Source organism: Coregonus clupeaformis, chromosome 1, assembly GCF_020615455.1.
Source record: "Coregonus clupeaformis isolate EN_2021a chromosome 1, ASM2061545v1, whole genome shotgun sequence".
NCBI lineage: Eukaryota > Metazoa > Chordata > Actinopteri > Salmoniformes > Salmonidae > Coregonus > Coregonus clupeaformis.
In genome coordinates this window covers 66,387,874-66,401,079 of record NC_059192.1, presented here as the reverse complement: position 1 = coordinate 66,401,079, position 13,206 = coordinate 66,387,874, and the positions used below count along the sequence as shown (strand labels likewise).

The following is a 13,206-nucleotide window of genomic DNA, read 5'->3' as shown; positions in this document are numbered from 1 at the left end:
AGTATGAAAATGTATGCACTCACTAACTGTAAGTCGCGCTGGATAAGAGTGTCTGCTAAATGACTAAAATGTAAAAAAAAAAAAATTTCATTAACTGTAATCTCGTTAGTTATGTTCCAACATTCCATCCATCTTGTGCCAATATCAATTCTTTTTAAATCTTGGTTCCAATAGTTTATATTTTTTTCTAAGAGGTTGTCAGTTGGATAGGCTCTCTGCAAGGTTTTGTATATCTTACCTATCATATGAATATCCTTTTCTGACTCAAATAAGATTCCTTTAAGATTGCTCTGATGTCCAGATTTCAAATTTAAATATGTGATATAAAACTTTTAAGTTGGATGTATTTGAAAATATCTACATTGGTCAACCCAAAATTGCTTTTTAAAGCTGTCATGGAAATAAATGTATTTCCTATTATCAAGTCATTTTAGTTTTCCATGTGGGCCAATGTATCGATAAATTCTGAAAAGCTATCCAAGGATTGTTACATAAGGTTGTATTTCTCATTTCTAAAGGTTGGCTGGCTATTTAATCAGGATATATTGTATAAAGGTAAAAACAAGTGAGTTTTGGGGTAGCAAAGCAAAGCACAAAGCAATAGCAATAGGTATGTGAAGCCAGCAGGTGTGCAAAGCTGTTCTATCTTAACTGCTACTCTACTTCCCAGGATCCAATCTCTCTAAGTAGGAGAATTATCACTATCCACCCCTATCAATACATTATAGTGTCTATTTGACTTCTGACTGGTTACCATAATCCCTTAGTCAAAATACAATCAAGCTCATGGTGTCTTGCTCAAAGTGGCTATTTGAACTCAACTTTGCTCCACTCTACTTACTCCATTGACCCTAGGTCATGTTCAAAAGGCACCAAACTGAAAAAAACGGATTGAAACAGGGAGGGACTCTACCTGGACTTGTCCAATAAGAAACTCTAATTTCCATTATCCATTGCCAACCGTTTTAAAGCGTTTTTCCATTGCGTGCCCTAATGAACATAACCCTGGTCTGCCTGGACTGTAATTTTTACCTCTCCATGATTTGCCTTGCGGGTGAATGTGCAGCTTGAGGTGCTGCTGAATGTGTATCTGGTGCGGCGGCTGAAGCAGCGCAGTGTCATGCCCGTGCGGCGGGGCTTGCATTTGGGTGCTGGGAGCAGATGCAAGGGAGAGGCTGGCAGTGCCCACAGGCTTGGGTGGGGCCTCTGAATCTGCCGCGGCAGGGGCCTCGGGGGGGAAGAAGGACACTACAGGCACAAATGAGGGGATGGGGGGATAGGAGATGGAGGGCCAAGGAGTGGGAGCTGGGGGGAAGGAGACGACTGAGGAAAGAGGATGAAGGGATTTTATGGAAGAGAGGAGGAGTGGATGGCAAGGCAGGATGGAAGAGTGATGTAAGAAGGGGAGAAAGAAGGGGAGGGATTGTAAAGCACACCGAGACACAAAAGCTCAAAAGCACAATCAGGATGAACACAAAGACAATAAGACAGAACAAACCAAAGCCAGACTGACACTAAACATAATATGAAACACATGGAGATACGCTATATATATTAAAGTATGTGGACACCCCTTCAAATTAGTGGATTCGGCTATTTCAGCCACACCCGTTGCTGACAGGTGTATAAAATCGAGCACACAGCCATTCAATCTCCATAGACAAACATTGGCAGTAGAACGGTCTTACTTTAGAGCTCAGTGACTTTCAACGTGGCACCGTCATAGGATGCCACCTTTCCAACAAGTCCGTCAAACTTCTGCCCTGCTAGAGCTGCCCCGGTCAACTGTAAGTGCTGTTATTGTGAAGTGGAAACGTCTAGGAGCAACAACGGCTCAGCCGCGAAGTGGTAGGCCACACAAGCTCACAGAACGGGACCGCCGAGTGCTGAAGCGTGTAGCGCATAAAAATCGCCTGTCCTCGGTTGCAACACTCACTAACGAGTTCCAAACTGCCTCTGGAAGCAACGTCAGCACAATAACTGTTCGTCGGGAGTTTCATGAAAGGGGTTTCCAAGGCCGAGCAGCCTCACACAAGCCTAAGATCACCATGTGCAATGCCAAGCATCGGCTGGAGTAGTGTAAAGCTCACCGTCATTGGACTCTGGAGCAGTGGAAACGCATTCTCTGGAGTGATACACCACGCTTCACCATCTGGTAGTCCGACGGAAGAATCTGGGTTTGGCGGATGCCAAAAGAATGCTACCTAGTGCCAACTGTAAAGTTTGGTGGAGGAGCAATTATGGTCTGGGGCTGTTTTTCATGGTTCGGGCTAGGCCCCTTAGTTCCAGTGAAGGGAAATCATAACGCTACAGCATACAATGACATTCTAGATGATTCTGTACTTCCAACTTTGTGGCAACAGTTTAGGGAAGGCCCTTTCCTGTTTCAGCATGACAATGCCCCCGTGCACAAAGCGAGGTCCATACAGAAATGGTTTGTCGAGATCGGTGTGGAAGAACTTGACTGGCCTGCACAGAGCCCTGACCTCAAACCCATCGAACACCTTTGGAATGAATTGGAACGCCGACTGCGAGCCAGGCCTAATCGGCCAACATCAGTGCCCGACCTCACTAATGCTCTTGTGGCTGAATGGAAGCAAGTCCCCACAGCAATGTTCCAACATCTAGTGGAAAGCCTTCCCAGAAGAGTGGAGGCTGTTATAGCAGAAAAGGGGGGACCAACTCCATATTAATGGCCCTGATTTTGGAATGAGATGTTCGACGAGCAGGTGTCGACATACTTATGGTCATATAATGTACAAGAACTCGGACGAAGACACACAGATAACAAAAATAAATGTATGGGATATGTCAAACAAAATGTTTCTGCTATTACAGACACCTAATGCTGGGTTTGGGACTACTGATGTAAATATAATTATGTTTCTGTAATGTATGAGCATAGACAAATTAAATTTGAGATTATTGCAGTTGTATTATTATTTTACATGATTTGCAAGTGTAGTATCTGGACAACTGGGTGCTTTTGTTACCTTCTGGCTGCACTTGTCCATTTATATAACCCCCATTGCCTGAAATGTAGAGAGTACATTGGGATCAAATAAATACATTGGGAGACAGAAAACAAATAATATAAATTAACTTTGATGAATATACAGACAAACACAGAAAACAAACAATATAGAGTGGGGAAAAAAAGTATTTAGTCAGCCGTCAACTATGACAGACAAAATGAGAAAAAAAAATCCAGAAAATCACATTGTAGGATTTTTCTCAATGCTTTGTTATATACCCTTTGTTGGCAATGACACAGGTCAAACGTTTTCTGTAAGTCTTCACAAGGTTTTCACACACTGTTGCTGGTATTTTGGCCCATTTCTCCATGCAGATCTCCTCTAGAGCAGTGATGTTTTGATGTCGCTGGGCAACACAGACTTTCAACTCCCTCCAAAGATTTTCTATGGGGTTGAGATCTGGAGACTGGCTAGGCCACTCCAGGACCTTGAAATGCTTCTTACGAAGCCACTCCTTCGTTGCCCGGGCGGTGTGTTTGGGATCATTGTCATGCTGAAAGACCCAGCCACGTTTCACATTCAATGCCCTTGCTGATGGAAGGAGGTTTTCACTCAAAATCTCACGATACATGGCCCCATTCATTCTTTCCTTTACACGGATCAGTCGTCCTGGTCCCTTTGCAGAAAAACAGCCCCAAAGCATGATGTTTCCACCCCCATGCTTCACAGTAGGTATGGTGTTCTTTGGATGCAACTCAGCATTCTTTGTCCTCCAAACACAACGAGTTGAGTTTTTACCAAAAAGTTCTATTTTGGTTTCATCTGACCATATGACATTCTCCCAATCCTCTTCTGGATCATCCAAATGCACTCTAGCAAACTTCAGACGGGCCTGGACATGTACTGGCTTAAGCAGGGGGACACGTCTGGCACTGCAGGATTTGAGTCCCTGGCGGCGTAGTGTGTTACTGATGGTAGGCTTTGTTACTTTGGTCCCAGCTCTCTGCAGGTCATTCACTAGGTCCCCCCGTGTGGTTCTGGGATTTTTGCTCACCGTTCTTGTGATCATTTTGACCCCACGTGGTGAGATCTTGCGTGGAGCCCCAGATTGAGGGAGATTATCAGTGGTCTTGTATGTCTTCCATTTCCTAATAATTGCTCCCACAGTTGATTTCTTCAAACCAAGCTGCTTACCTATTGCAGATTCAGTCTTCCCAGCCTGGTGCAGGTCTACAATTTTGTTTCTGGTGTCCTTTGACAACTCTTTGGTCTTGGCCATAGTGGAGTTTGGAGTGTGACTGTTTGAGGTTGTGGACAGGTGTCTTTTATACTGATAACAAGTTCAAACAGGTGCCATTAATACAGGTAACGAGTGGAGGACAGAGGAGCCTCTTAAATAAGAAGTTACAGGTCTGTGAGAGCCAGAAATTTTGCTTGTTTGTAGGTGACCAAATACTTATTTTCCACCATAATTTGCAAATAAATTCATAAAAAATCCTACAATGTGATTTTCTGGAATTTTTTTTCTCAATTTGTCTGTCATAGTTGACGTGTACCTATGATGAAAATTACAGGCCTCTCTCATCTTTTTAAGTTGGAGAACTTACACAATTGGTGGCTGACTAAATACTTTTTTTCCCCACTGTAAATTAAGTCAATGTATGTCCAGACAATTCATACCATATTTGTCAGTAGATTTTCCCTCTTCTTCAAGTCCAATAGGTTGGGCTGGTGCCATTTCTCCTATTTTCACTGAGAAGGGGATATCTACTGGGAGATGCAGGAGGTATGTTAGGCTGGTCCCACATCTTTTTGTGCTGTAGGCCTATAGCCAACTCCTATGGTTGTTGTCATTGCCAAACATGTCAATGAGTGACATAGAGTTGACAAGACAGCATAAATAGATCTGGGACCAGGCTAGAGGTATGTACTGTAGCTTTGAGCAAAAACAAATGTCTACCATTCACCACTATACTCATAACGTTACCGTATGACTTTCCGACAGCCTCTGATTCGAGGGGCAGAGGCTCATAAGGCATAGGATTTTCTAATGACAGAGAAAAGAGAGGAGATTAGATTAAAAGGGGGTTCGGACAATGTAGCACTTATTGATTCATTTCATAGAGCAAGAGGCAGACTGGATGGATGTCAAATCATTTCAATCAAATGGTCACCCTTTCCTTGAGCCTATACACAATTTGCAAAGTGTGGCTTTAAATAAGAGATGTAGCTACCGTATTGTCCGGTGGATTTGCCATCAGTGACTGATCCAAGGGGCTGTGGCTCGTATGGTCCAAGGTTAACTGTGGAGAAAAACCAGGACAGGTGAGGACTAAAGTACTGGTCAAGTATGTGATACACAAAGAAATTGCAGCTCTTTGCAAAAGGAGTATACAGAGAGTAGCTTTAAGATGGGTAGGAAGAGATGAGAGTATGAACAATAATGAAAAAACAATAGCAAGGTGAAATACAACGAAAATCTCACCATATTTCCCAGCAGATTTCTGCCCTTCACCACCAAGGCCAAGAAGTTCTGGTGCATAGGGTTCTGGTGCACCGCCCCCTAACATGGCAACCACAGAGAAAATAGACAGGTCACACAGGCCGATAATGCAAATTACAAATAAACAGAAAGACGGAGGTTGCCAGTGGTGTATTCACTAGGAACAAAATGGAACCAAATGGAAGCAAACAGAAGCAAAGGAAACGAGGAGGGACCTACCTGAATTTATGAAATAGAAACTCTTATTTTCGTTGCAAAACATTTTCCGTTGCGAAACATTCTGCAATGGTGCAAAATGTTTCGCTAAGTTTTTTGAATAATGAATACACCCCAGGTTTGCTGAGGCTCACCATATTTGCCTGGAGATTTTCCAGCATCTGGACCGAGCCCAAGAGGGTGAGGATCGTATGGCAACCCACCCTGTCCTGTAAAAAAAAACAGCAAAGTATGTGTGAGTGGGCACGCTCATCCATACACTATTAGCACACCTCTTATTTAGACTATGGCGGCATAAATGAAAATAAAGAATAGCACAATACATATGTGCAGTATGCTTAGAAAAACATACGGCTCCAAATGTGGTCCGCGGAACAGACACAAACACTAACACAGTATTTATGTAGACAAACATCTATACTTGATCTTTAAATTTGAGCACGACAGTCTAGTTCCAGTCATAGCAGACAGCACGGTACAGTCGTGGTCAAAAGTTGAGAATGACACAAATATTAATTTTCACAAAGTCTGCTGCCTCAGTTTTTATGATGGCAATTGCATATACTCCAGAATGTTATGAAGAGTGATCAGATGAATTGCAATTAATTGCAAAGTCCCTCTTTGCCATGAAAATGAACTTAATCCCCCAAAAACATTTCCACTGCATTTCAGCCCTGCCACAAAAGGACAAGCTGCCATCATGTCAGTGATTCTCTCGTTAACACAGGTGAGAGTGTTGACGAGGACAAGGCTGGAGATCACTCTGTCATGCTGATTGAGTTCGAATAACAGACTGGAAGTTTTAAAAGGAGGGTGGTGCTTGAAATCATTGTTCTTCCTCTGTTAACCATGGTTACCTGCAAGGAAACACGTGCCGTCATCATTGCTTTGCACAAAAAGGGCTTCACAGGAATGGATATTGCTGCTAGTAAGATTGCACCTAAATCAACCATTTATCAGATCATCAAGGACTTCAAGGAGAGAGGTTCAATTGTTTGAAGAAGGCGTCAGGGCGCCCAAGAAAGTCCAGCAAGCTCCAGGACGTCTCCTAAAGTTGATTCAGCTGCGGGATCGGGGCACCACCAGTGCAGAGCTTGCTCAGGAATGGCAGCAGGCAGGTGTGAGTGCATCTGCACGCACAGTGAGGCGAATACTTTTGGAGGATGGCCTAGTTTCAAGAAGGGCAGCGAGGAAGCCACTTCTCTCCAGGAAAAATATCAGGGACAGACTGATATTCTGCAAAAGGTACAGGGATTGGACTGCTGAAGACTTGGGTAAAGTCATTTTCTCGGATGAATCCCCTTTCCGATTGTTTGGGGCATCCGGAAAAATGCTTGTCCGGAGAAGGCAAGGTGAGCGCTACCATCAGTCCTGTGTCATGCCAACAGTAAAGCATCCTGAGACCATTCATGTGTGGGGTTGCTTCTCAGCCAAGGGTGTGGGCTCACTCACAATTTTGCCTAAGAACACAGCCATGAATAAAGAATGGTACCAACACATCCTCCGAGAGCAACTTCTCCCAACCATCCAAGAACAGTTTGGTGACGAACAATGCCTTTTCCAGCATGATGGAGCACCTTGCCATAATGCAAAAGTGATAACTAAGTAACTCGGGGAACAAAACATCAACATTTTGGGTCCATGGCCAGGAAACTCCCCAGACCTTAATCCCATTGAGAACTTGTGGTCAATCCTCAAGAGGTGGGTGGACAAACAAAAACCCACATATTCTGATAAACTCCAAGCATTGATTATGCAAGAATGGGCTGCCATCAGTCAGGATGTGGCCCAGAAGTTAATTGACAGCATGCCAGGGCGGATTGCAGAGGTCTTGAAAAAGAAGGGTCAACACTGCAAATATTGACTCTTTGCATAAACTTAATGTAATTGTCAATAAAAGCCTTTGACACTTATGGAATGCTTGTAATTATACTTCAGTATACCATAGTAACATCTGACAAAAATATCTAAAAACACTGAAGCAGCAAACTTTGTGAAGACCAATACTTGTGTCATTCTCATAACTTTTGACCACGACTGTACATAAACACCAGTGCAATGTATACATACATAAAGAAATGTATGTAAAGAAAGCAGAGAAAGAACATGAAGTAAAAGCCAAAAACAGCCATACCATATTTTCCAGTCGATTTACCGGAATCGGGGCCAAGTCCAAGAGGCTGAGGCTCGTATGGCACCTCTCCATAGCCTGCATGAATAGGAGGGAGCCAGGGAGAGAAAGAGGGAGGGGGGAAGGCGGAAGAGAGGTACTGAAATGAGGGAACCAAATCTCGGTCCCAGGGAAATAAGATTTAAAAGGCCCGCCTCTCTTTGCATCGGTGAGAAAATTTAGCAGTTTTCAAGCAAATTTCCTGCAATTGTACACATTTTGTCTTGGGGCAGAGATACTTTTTGTTGTTGCAGCTTTAAAGCTAATATCCTGTAATTTTACACATTTTGCCACGAGGCAGAGAGACAACTGTGCAGTTTTAAAACTTAAATGACAGTGCATTTAAAATAAAATGTTTTGGGGGAATAGTATTGTACTGCAGATACCAATATCCCTGTGAACCTCCCAGGGCCATGTTGCCCAGAGTTAAGAACATACATTGTAGATGAATAATATGACATTGTATTGTATTACAAACTTTAAACTTATTCTATGGATCCCTTGGCCAAAATATCTGGCTGCGGACCCCCAACAGTACCTCCAAGGACCCCCAGAACCCCTGCTCTAATGGATTTAACAATGGTGGAGCTGGAAATGATTACACCAATCCAATTATTTTAAATCCAGAACGGGGACTGTGTAAGTGCACACTTTAGGGGAAGGGTAAAGCAGGGCCAGTTCCAGGCATAAGCGACCCCAAAAACTAAAACAAATTTAGGAACTCAGTCGGGGTCTCAAATTACTATTGAGAGTAAGAATAGTAGAATACACCAGGTGCAATTTCGAAATTTGGTTGCGCATCAGCAGTTTCTCTCAGTCAATCAGCCATGTCAGCTAACAATTTTTTTATTGCTGTTGGATAGTCGCTGCACACTATTTTCAGGTCTTTCCAGAGATGTTCGATAGGGTTCAAGTCCAGGCTCTGGCTGGGCCACTCAAGGACATTCAGAGACTTGTCCCAAAGCCACTCCTGCGTTTTCTTGGCTGTGTGCTTAGGGTCGTTGTCCTGTTGGAAGTTGAACCTTCGCCCCAGTCTGAGGTCCTGAGCGCTCTGGAGCAGGTTTTCATCAAGGAACTCTGTACTTTGCTCTGTTCATCTTTTCCTCGATCCTGACTAGTCTCCCAGTCCCTGCCACTGAAAAACATCCCCACAGCATGATGCTGCCACCACCATGCTTCGCCGTAGGGATGGTGCCAGGTTTCCTCCAGACGTGACGCTTGGTATTCAGGCCGAAGAGTTCAATCTTGGTTTCATCAGACCAGAGAATCTTGTTTCTCATGGTCTGAGAGTCTTTTTGGCAAACTCCAAGCGGGCTGTCATGTGCCTTTTACTGAGGAGTGGCTTCCGTCTGGCCACTCTACCATAAAGACCTGATTGGTGGAGTGCAGCAGAGATGGTTGTCCTTTTGGAAGGTTCTCCTATCTCCACAGAGGAACTCTGGAGCTCTGTCAGAATGACCACCTCCCTGACCAAGGGCCTTCTCCCCCGATTGCTCAGTTTGGCTGGGCAGCTAGCTCTAGGAAGAGTCTTGGTGGTTCCAAACTTCTTTCATTTAAGAAAGATGGAGGCCACTGTGTTCTTGGGGACCTTCAATGCTGCAGAAATGTTTTGGTACCCTTCCCCAAATCCTGCCTCGGAGCTCTACGGACAATTCCTTCGACCTCATGGCTTGGTTTCTGTTCTGACATGCACTGTCAACTGTGGGACCTTATATAGACAGGTGTGTGCCTTTCCAAATCTTGTCCAATCAATTGAATTTACCACAGGTGGACTCCAATCAAGTTGTAGAAACATCTCAAGGATGATCAATGGAAACAGGATGCACCTGAGCTCAATTTTGAGTCTCATAGCAAAGGGTCTGAATACTTATGTAAATAAGGTATTTCTGTTTTTTTATAAATGAGCAAATATTTCTACAAACCCATAATGGGGTATTGTGTGTAGATTGATGTCGAAAATGTTTTATTTAATCCATTTTAGAATAAAGCTGTAACGTAACAAAATGTGGAAAAAGTCAAGGGGTCTGAATACCTTCCGAATGCACACATCTCCGGATGACATCAGCTCCACTGGCCTCTCTCTCTTCCCCTCTCCTCTCTCTATTCCTAATAGCTCTTGTAGGGAAGTGAAAGAGGTATTTACCATACTTGCCAGCTGATTTCCCAGGATCACCAACTAGGCCAAGAGGTTGCCCACCATAGGGTGCACCATATCCTGGGGTGAGACAGAGATTACATTGCATTACACCATTGGAGGAAATTACCTGTAACTAGCATCAACAAACAGGCATTTTGTAGATCCAAGTTGCCTAAAATTAATTATTTGTTGCATCCATTACACGTTATTAAAGGCCCTGTGCAGTCAAAAACACTACGAAGTTGGAATAATACAGCTCTTTTAGTGTAAGAGCTGTTTGAAAAGACCGGCTGAAATTTCAGCCTGTTTTGGTGGGAAGTTGTGGCCTGCCTGGTGACATCACCGGCGGTAAATTAGTTAATAGACCAATAAGAAAGAGAGTTCCAAACCTATGCCAATAACAGCAACATTTCTGCTTTCCCCTCCCCACACTTAGGGAGTGAACATTATTTATAATAAGGGTTACATGGAGAAAATCAGACCTCTCTGAAATGAAAATGGATGGCCCTCCCTTCAGCAAAATATATTTGACCTAAACCCTCCCTGATCGCTTGGAAAACAACAACAAGTGACCCTCCCCTATACCCAAAATAATAATTAAAACAAAGTGGATAGCAGAGACCATGTCTACCGTTTTCCCTCACTTTCTGGACAGACCAGAGCCGTAGATATGCAGTTTTAGAAACTGTTCTTCATCCTGTAAGCATTACATGGCAACGCTTGAATTTTGATAGTGCACAGGGCTGCGGGCCAGAAGGTTGTGAGTTCGCAGACCACCGTGGACAAGAGTAGGGGTGGAAAGATCTCCTTTATAATAAAAGCATTGCATGAATCTATCATCGTATTTCCAGGTCTGAGAAAAAGCCTTTTATAAAATTGTCATGCAATTCTATGTAATTTTACATATTAGCAGAACCTTTTTTAACAGCACACAAATTACCGAAATTACAGGCTAAGAATGGACGGAGAGACAGGCCTATGCATTCATCTTATCATATTTCTCCAATGCCAAATCAGTGTCTTGTGTGAGACATCATTAGGAATCTGAGCATGGTACTTTCAAAAGATAGGCCTACCTTTCCACCCCAGACAGAGTAGGTCTATGAATGCAGAAAAATGTAAGCTTTAACTGCTGGCTACTCCTGTGGTTTAACCAAACGAGAGAAGGTCACAAGTGTTTCCCTTAACGCCATCTGTGTTTAAACATATTCTATTGTACAGAAAGTGAATAGCTTAATCAATTGATAGTGACAGAATTAGATTACTTCCCAAGCAAAGTCAATTGTTTGACTCCTCGGCTATAGAATATTAATATCCCCTTATGCATCGGAGTCACATCTTTCCCGGGTATTTTACAGCTTGTTTCTAGTATAAAGCATTGCGGACCAAAGGGCTGTTATAGAACACTTTATATAATCGGATCCGTTTCATTTTCTTCAAAATCTTAAGCTAACAAAGTGCTTTTTGCCATTTTCTTTAATAAAAGGTAGGCCTATGGCATACCCTCTCATACCCCCTCAATTCAGGTCTTGGATGTAACTTAACAGCCCTTCACTGACACAGAGGTAGGCTATTTAAATAGTGCATTGTGGGTGGAGGAATTGAATGAGAAATCTATGGATTTAGCAGCCTGTGAAACAGGTAGGCTTACCTCGTATTTCTTAAATAGGCTCCAACACAAAGCTCTCTTGTTGTTAGTGAAGTCTAATTAAAATGAAGACGGTTTAAATGAATTATGCCAACTCAAATTTGCATACTTTCAGCACCATGAGCTGTCCGTTTCCGATTGATTGTGCGGCGGTTGCTGCTTCAAGTGCCAGCACCACAATGTAAGTTACTTGAATCTGGCTTATTGTGAGGTCAATAACTCTGATAAATACACTGAGTGTACAAAACATTAGGAACACCTTCATAATATTAAGTTGTACCACTTTTGCCCTCAGAACAGCTTCAATTCGTCGGGGCATGGACTATAACAAGGTGTTGAAAGCACCCATATTGACTCCAATGCTTCCCACAGTTGTGTCAAGTTGGCTGGATGTTCTTTGGGTGGTGGACCATTCTTGATACGCATGGGAAACTGTTGAGCGTGAAAAACCCAGCAGCGTTGCAGTTCTTGACACAAACCGGTGCACCTGGCACCTACTACCATAGCCCGTTCAAAGGCACTTAAATATTTTGTCTTGCCCATTCACCCTCTGAATGGCACCCATACACAATCCATGTCTCAATTGTCTCAAGACTTAAAAGTCCTTCTTTAACCTGTCTCCTCCCTTCATCTACACTGATTGAAATGGATTTAAAAGGTGACATCAATAAGGGATAATAACTTTCACCTGGATTCACATGGTCAGTCTACATAATGGAAAGAGTTCCTAATGTTTTGTACACTCAGTGTACATCATGGTCAAGAAACATATTGTTTTTAATAAAATCAATTATAGTAGTAGCAAGCTATCAAAGTTGACCTCCGGTCCTCCTCATTTTCAGGTTCTCCTTCTCAAACTGAACAGAACATAGGCTATAGGTTAGTCCGCGCGCAAGATAGTGAGTTTTCTGGACTAGGCCTAATAAAAAAGAAGAAGCCTTTGACTCTCCTCCTGAACTGCCACCGTAGGCCTACACAGCACAACCATTGGTTAGGCAGCACACAAAAAAGTTTTTGATCAGCAAGAGCAGAGCAGAGCAGTCCAGGGCTCAATATCCATTGCCGTGTGTAGTGCTGCCTAGTTTTATTTACACCATCCAGCAGCTATCTTAGAAAAATAACTTTGCTCTGTGCTTCTACGAGCTTGCACTTCCTAGCCTATAGGCTATGGATCATTTGATTGAGACCACACTAAATAGCCTATAGGCGCAATTGATATTGCACGCCCAGCAGAGAATCAGAGATGAGGGGCGGCATCGGGCACACATCGATATATAGCCTTATAAGCAACTAATTCTAAAACACTGAGAAATATTGGAATGTCATCAATTACAAATTACATGACCCTACCCTGGACTAGATTTAAAAAATATATACAGTTGAAGTCGGAAGTTTACATGCACTTAGGTTGGAGTCATTAAAACTCATTTTTCAACCACTCCACACATTTCTTGTTAACAAACTATAGTTTTGGCAAGTCGGTTAGGACATCTACTTTGTGCATGACACAAGTAATTTTTCCAACAATTGTTTACAGACAGATTATTTCACTTATAA

General features: G+C 42.9%; 1 protein-coding gene across 30 annotated transcripts in view; it reads right to left on the bottom strand.

Moving 5' to 3' along the window:
* cmn (calymmin) overlaps nucleotides 1-13,206 on the bottom strand; it is a 74,810-nt gene that overhangs the window by 2,361 nt on the left and 59,243 nt on the right. For 25 of the 30 annotated variants that reach the window (XM_041884141.1, XM_041884134.1, XM_041884154.1 and 22 more), the window contains 9 exons: nucleotides 10,008-10,079; nucleotides 7,829-7,903; nucleotides 5,829-5,903; nucleotides 5,461-5,538; nucleotides 5,210-5,278; nucleotides 4,963-5,022; nucleotides 4,656-4,745; nucleotides 2,994-3,032; nucleotides 1,033-1,323 (listed from right to left, as the gene is read on the bottom strand). In XM_041884141.1, the coding sequence (XP_041740075.1) occupies nucleotides 1,033-1,323; nucleotides 2,994-3,032; nucleotides 4,656-4,745; nucleotides 4,963-5,022; nucleotides 5,210-5,278; nucleotides 5,461-5,538; nucleotides 5,829-5,903; nucleotides 7,829-7,903; nucleotides 10,008-10,079 (849 nt within the window). The remainder of the gene's footprint in view (nucleotides 1-1,032; nucleotides 1,324-2,993; nucleotides 3,033-4,655; nucleotides 4,746-4,962; nucleotides 5,023-5,209; nucleotides 5,279-5,460; nucleotides 5,539-5,828; nucleotides 5,904-7,828; nucleotides 7,904-10,007; nucleotides 10,080-13,206) is intronic. The other 5 variants (XM_041884313.1, XM_041884304.1, XM_041884147.1 and 2 more) reach the window with 4 other exon arrangements.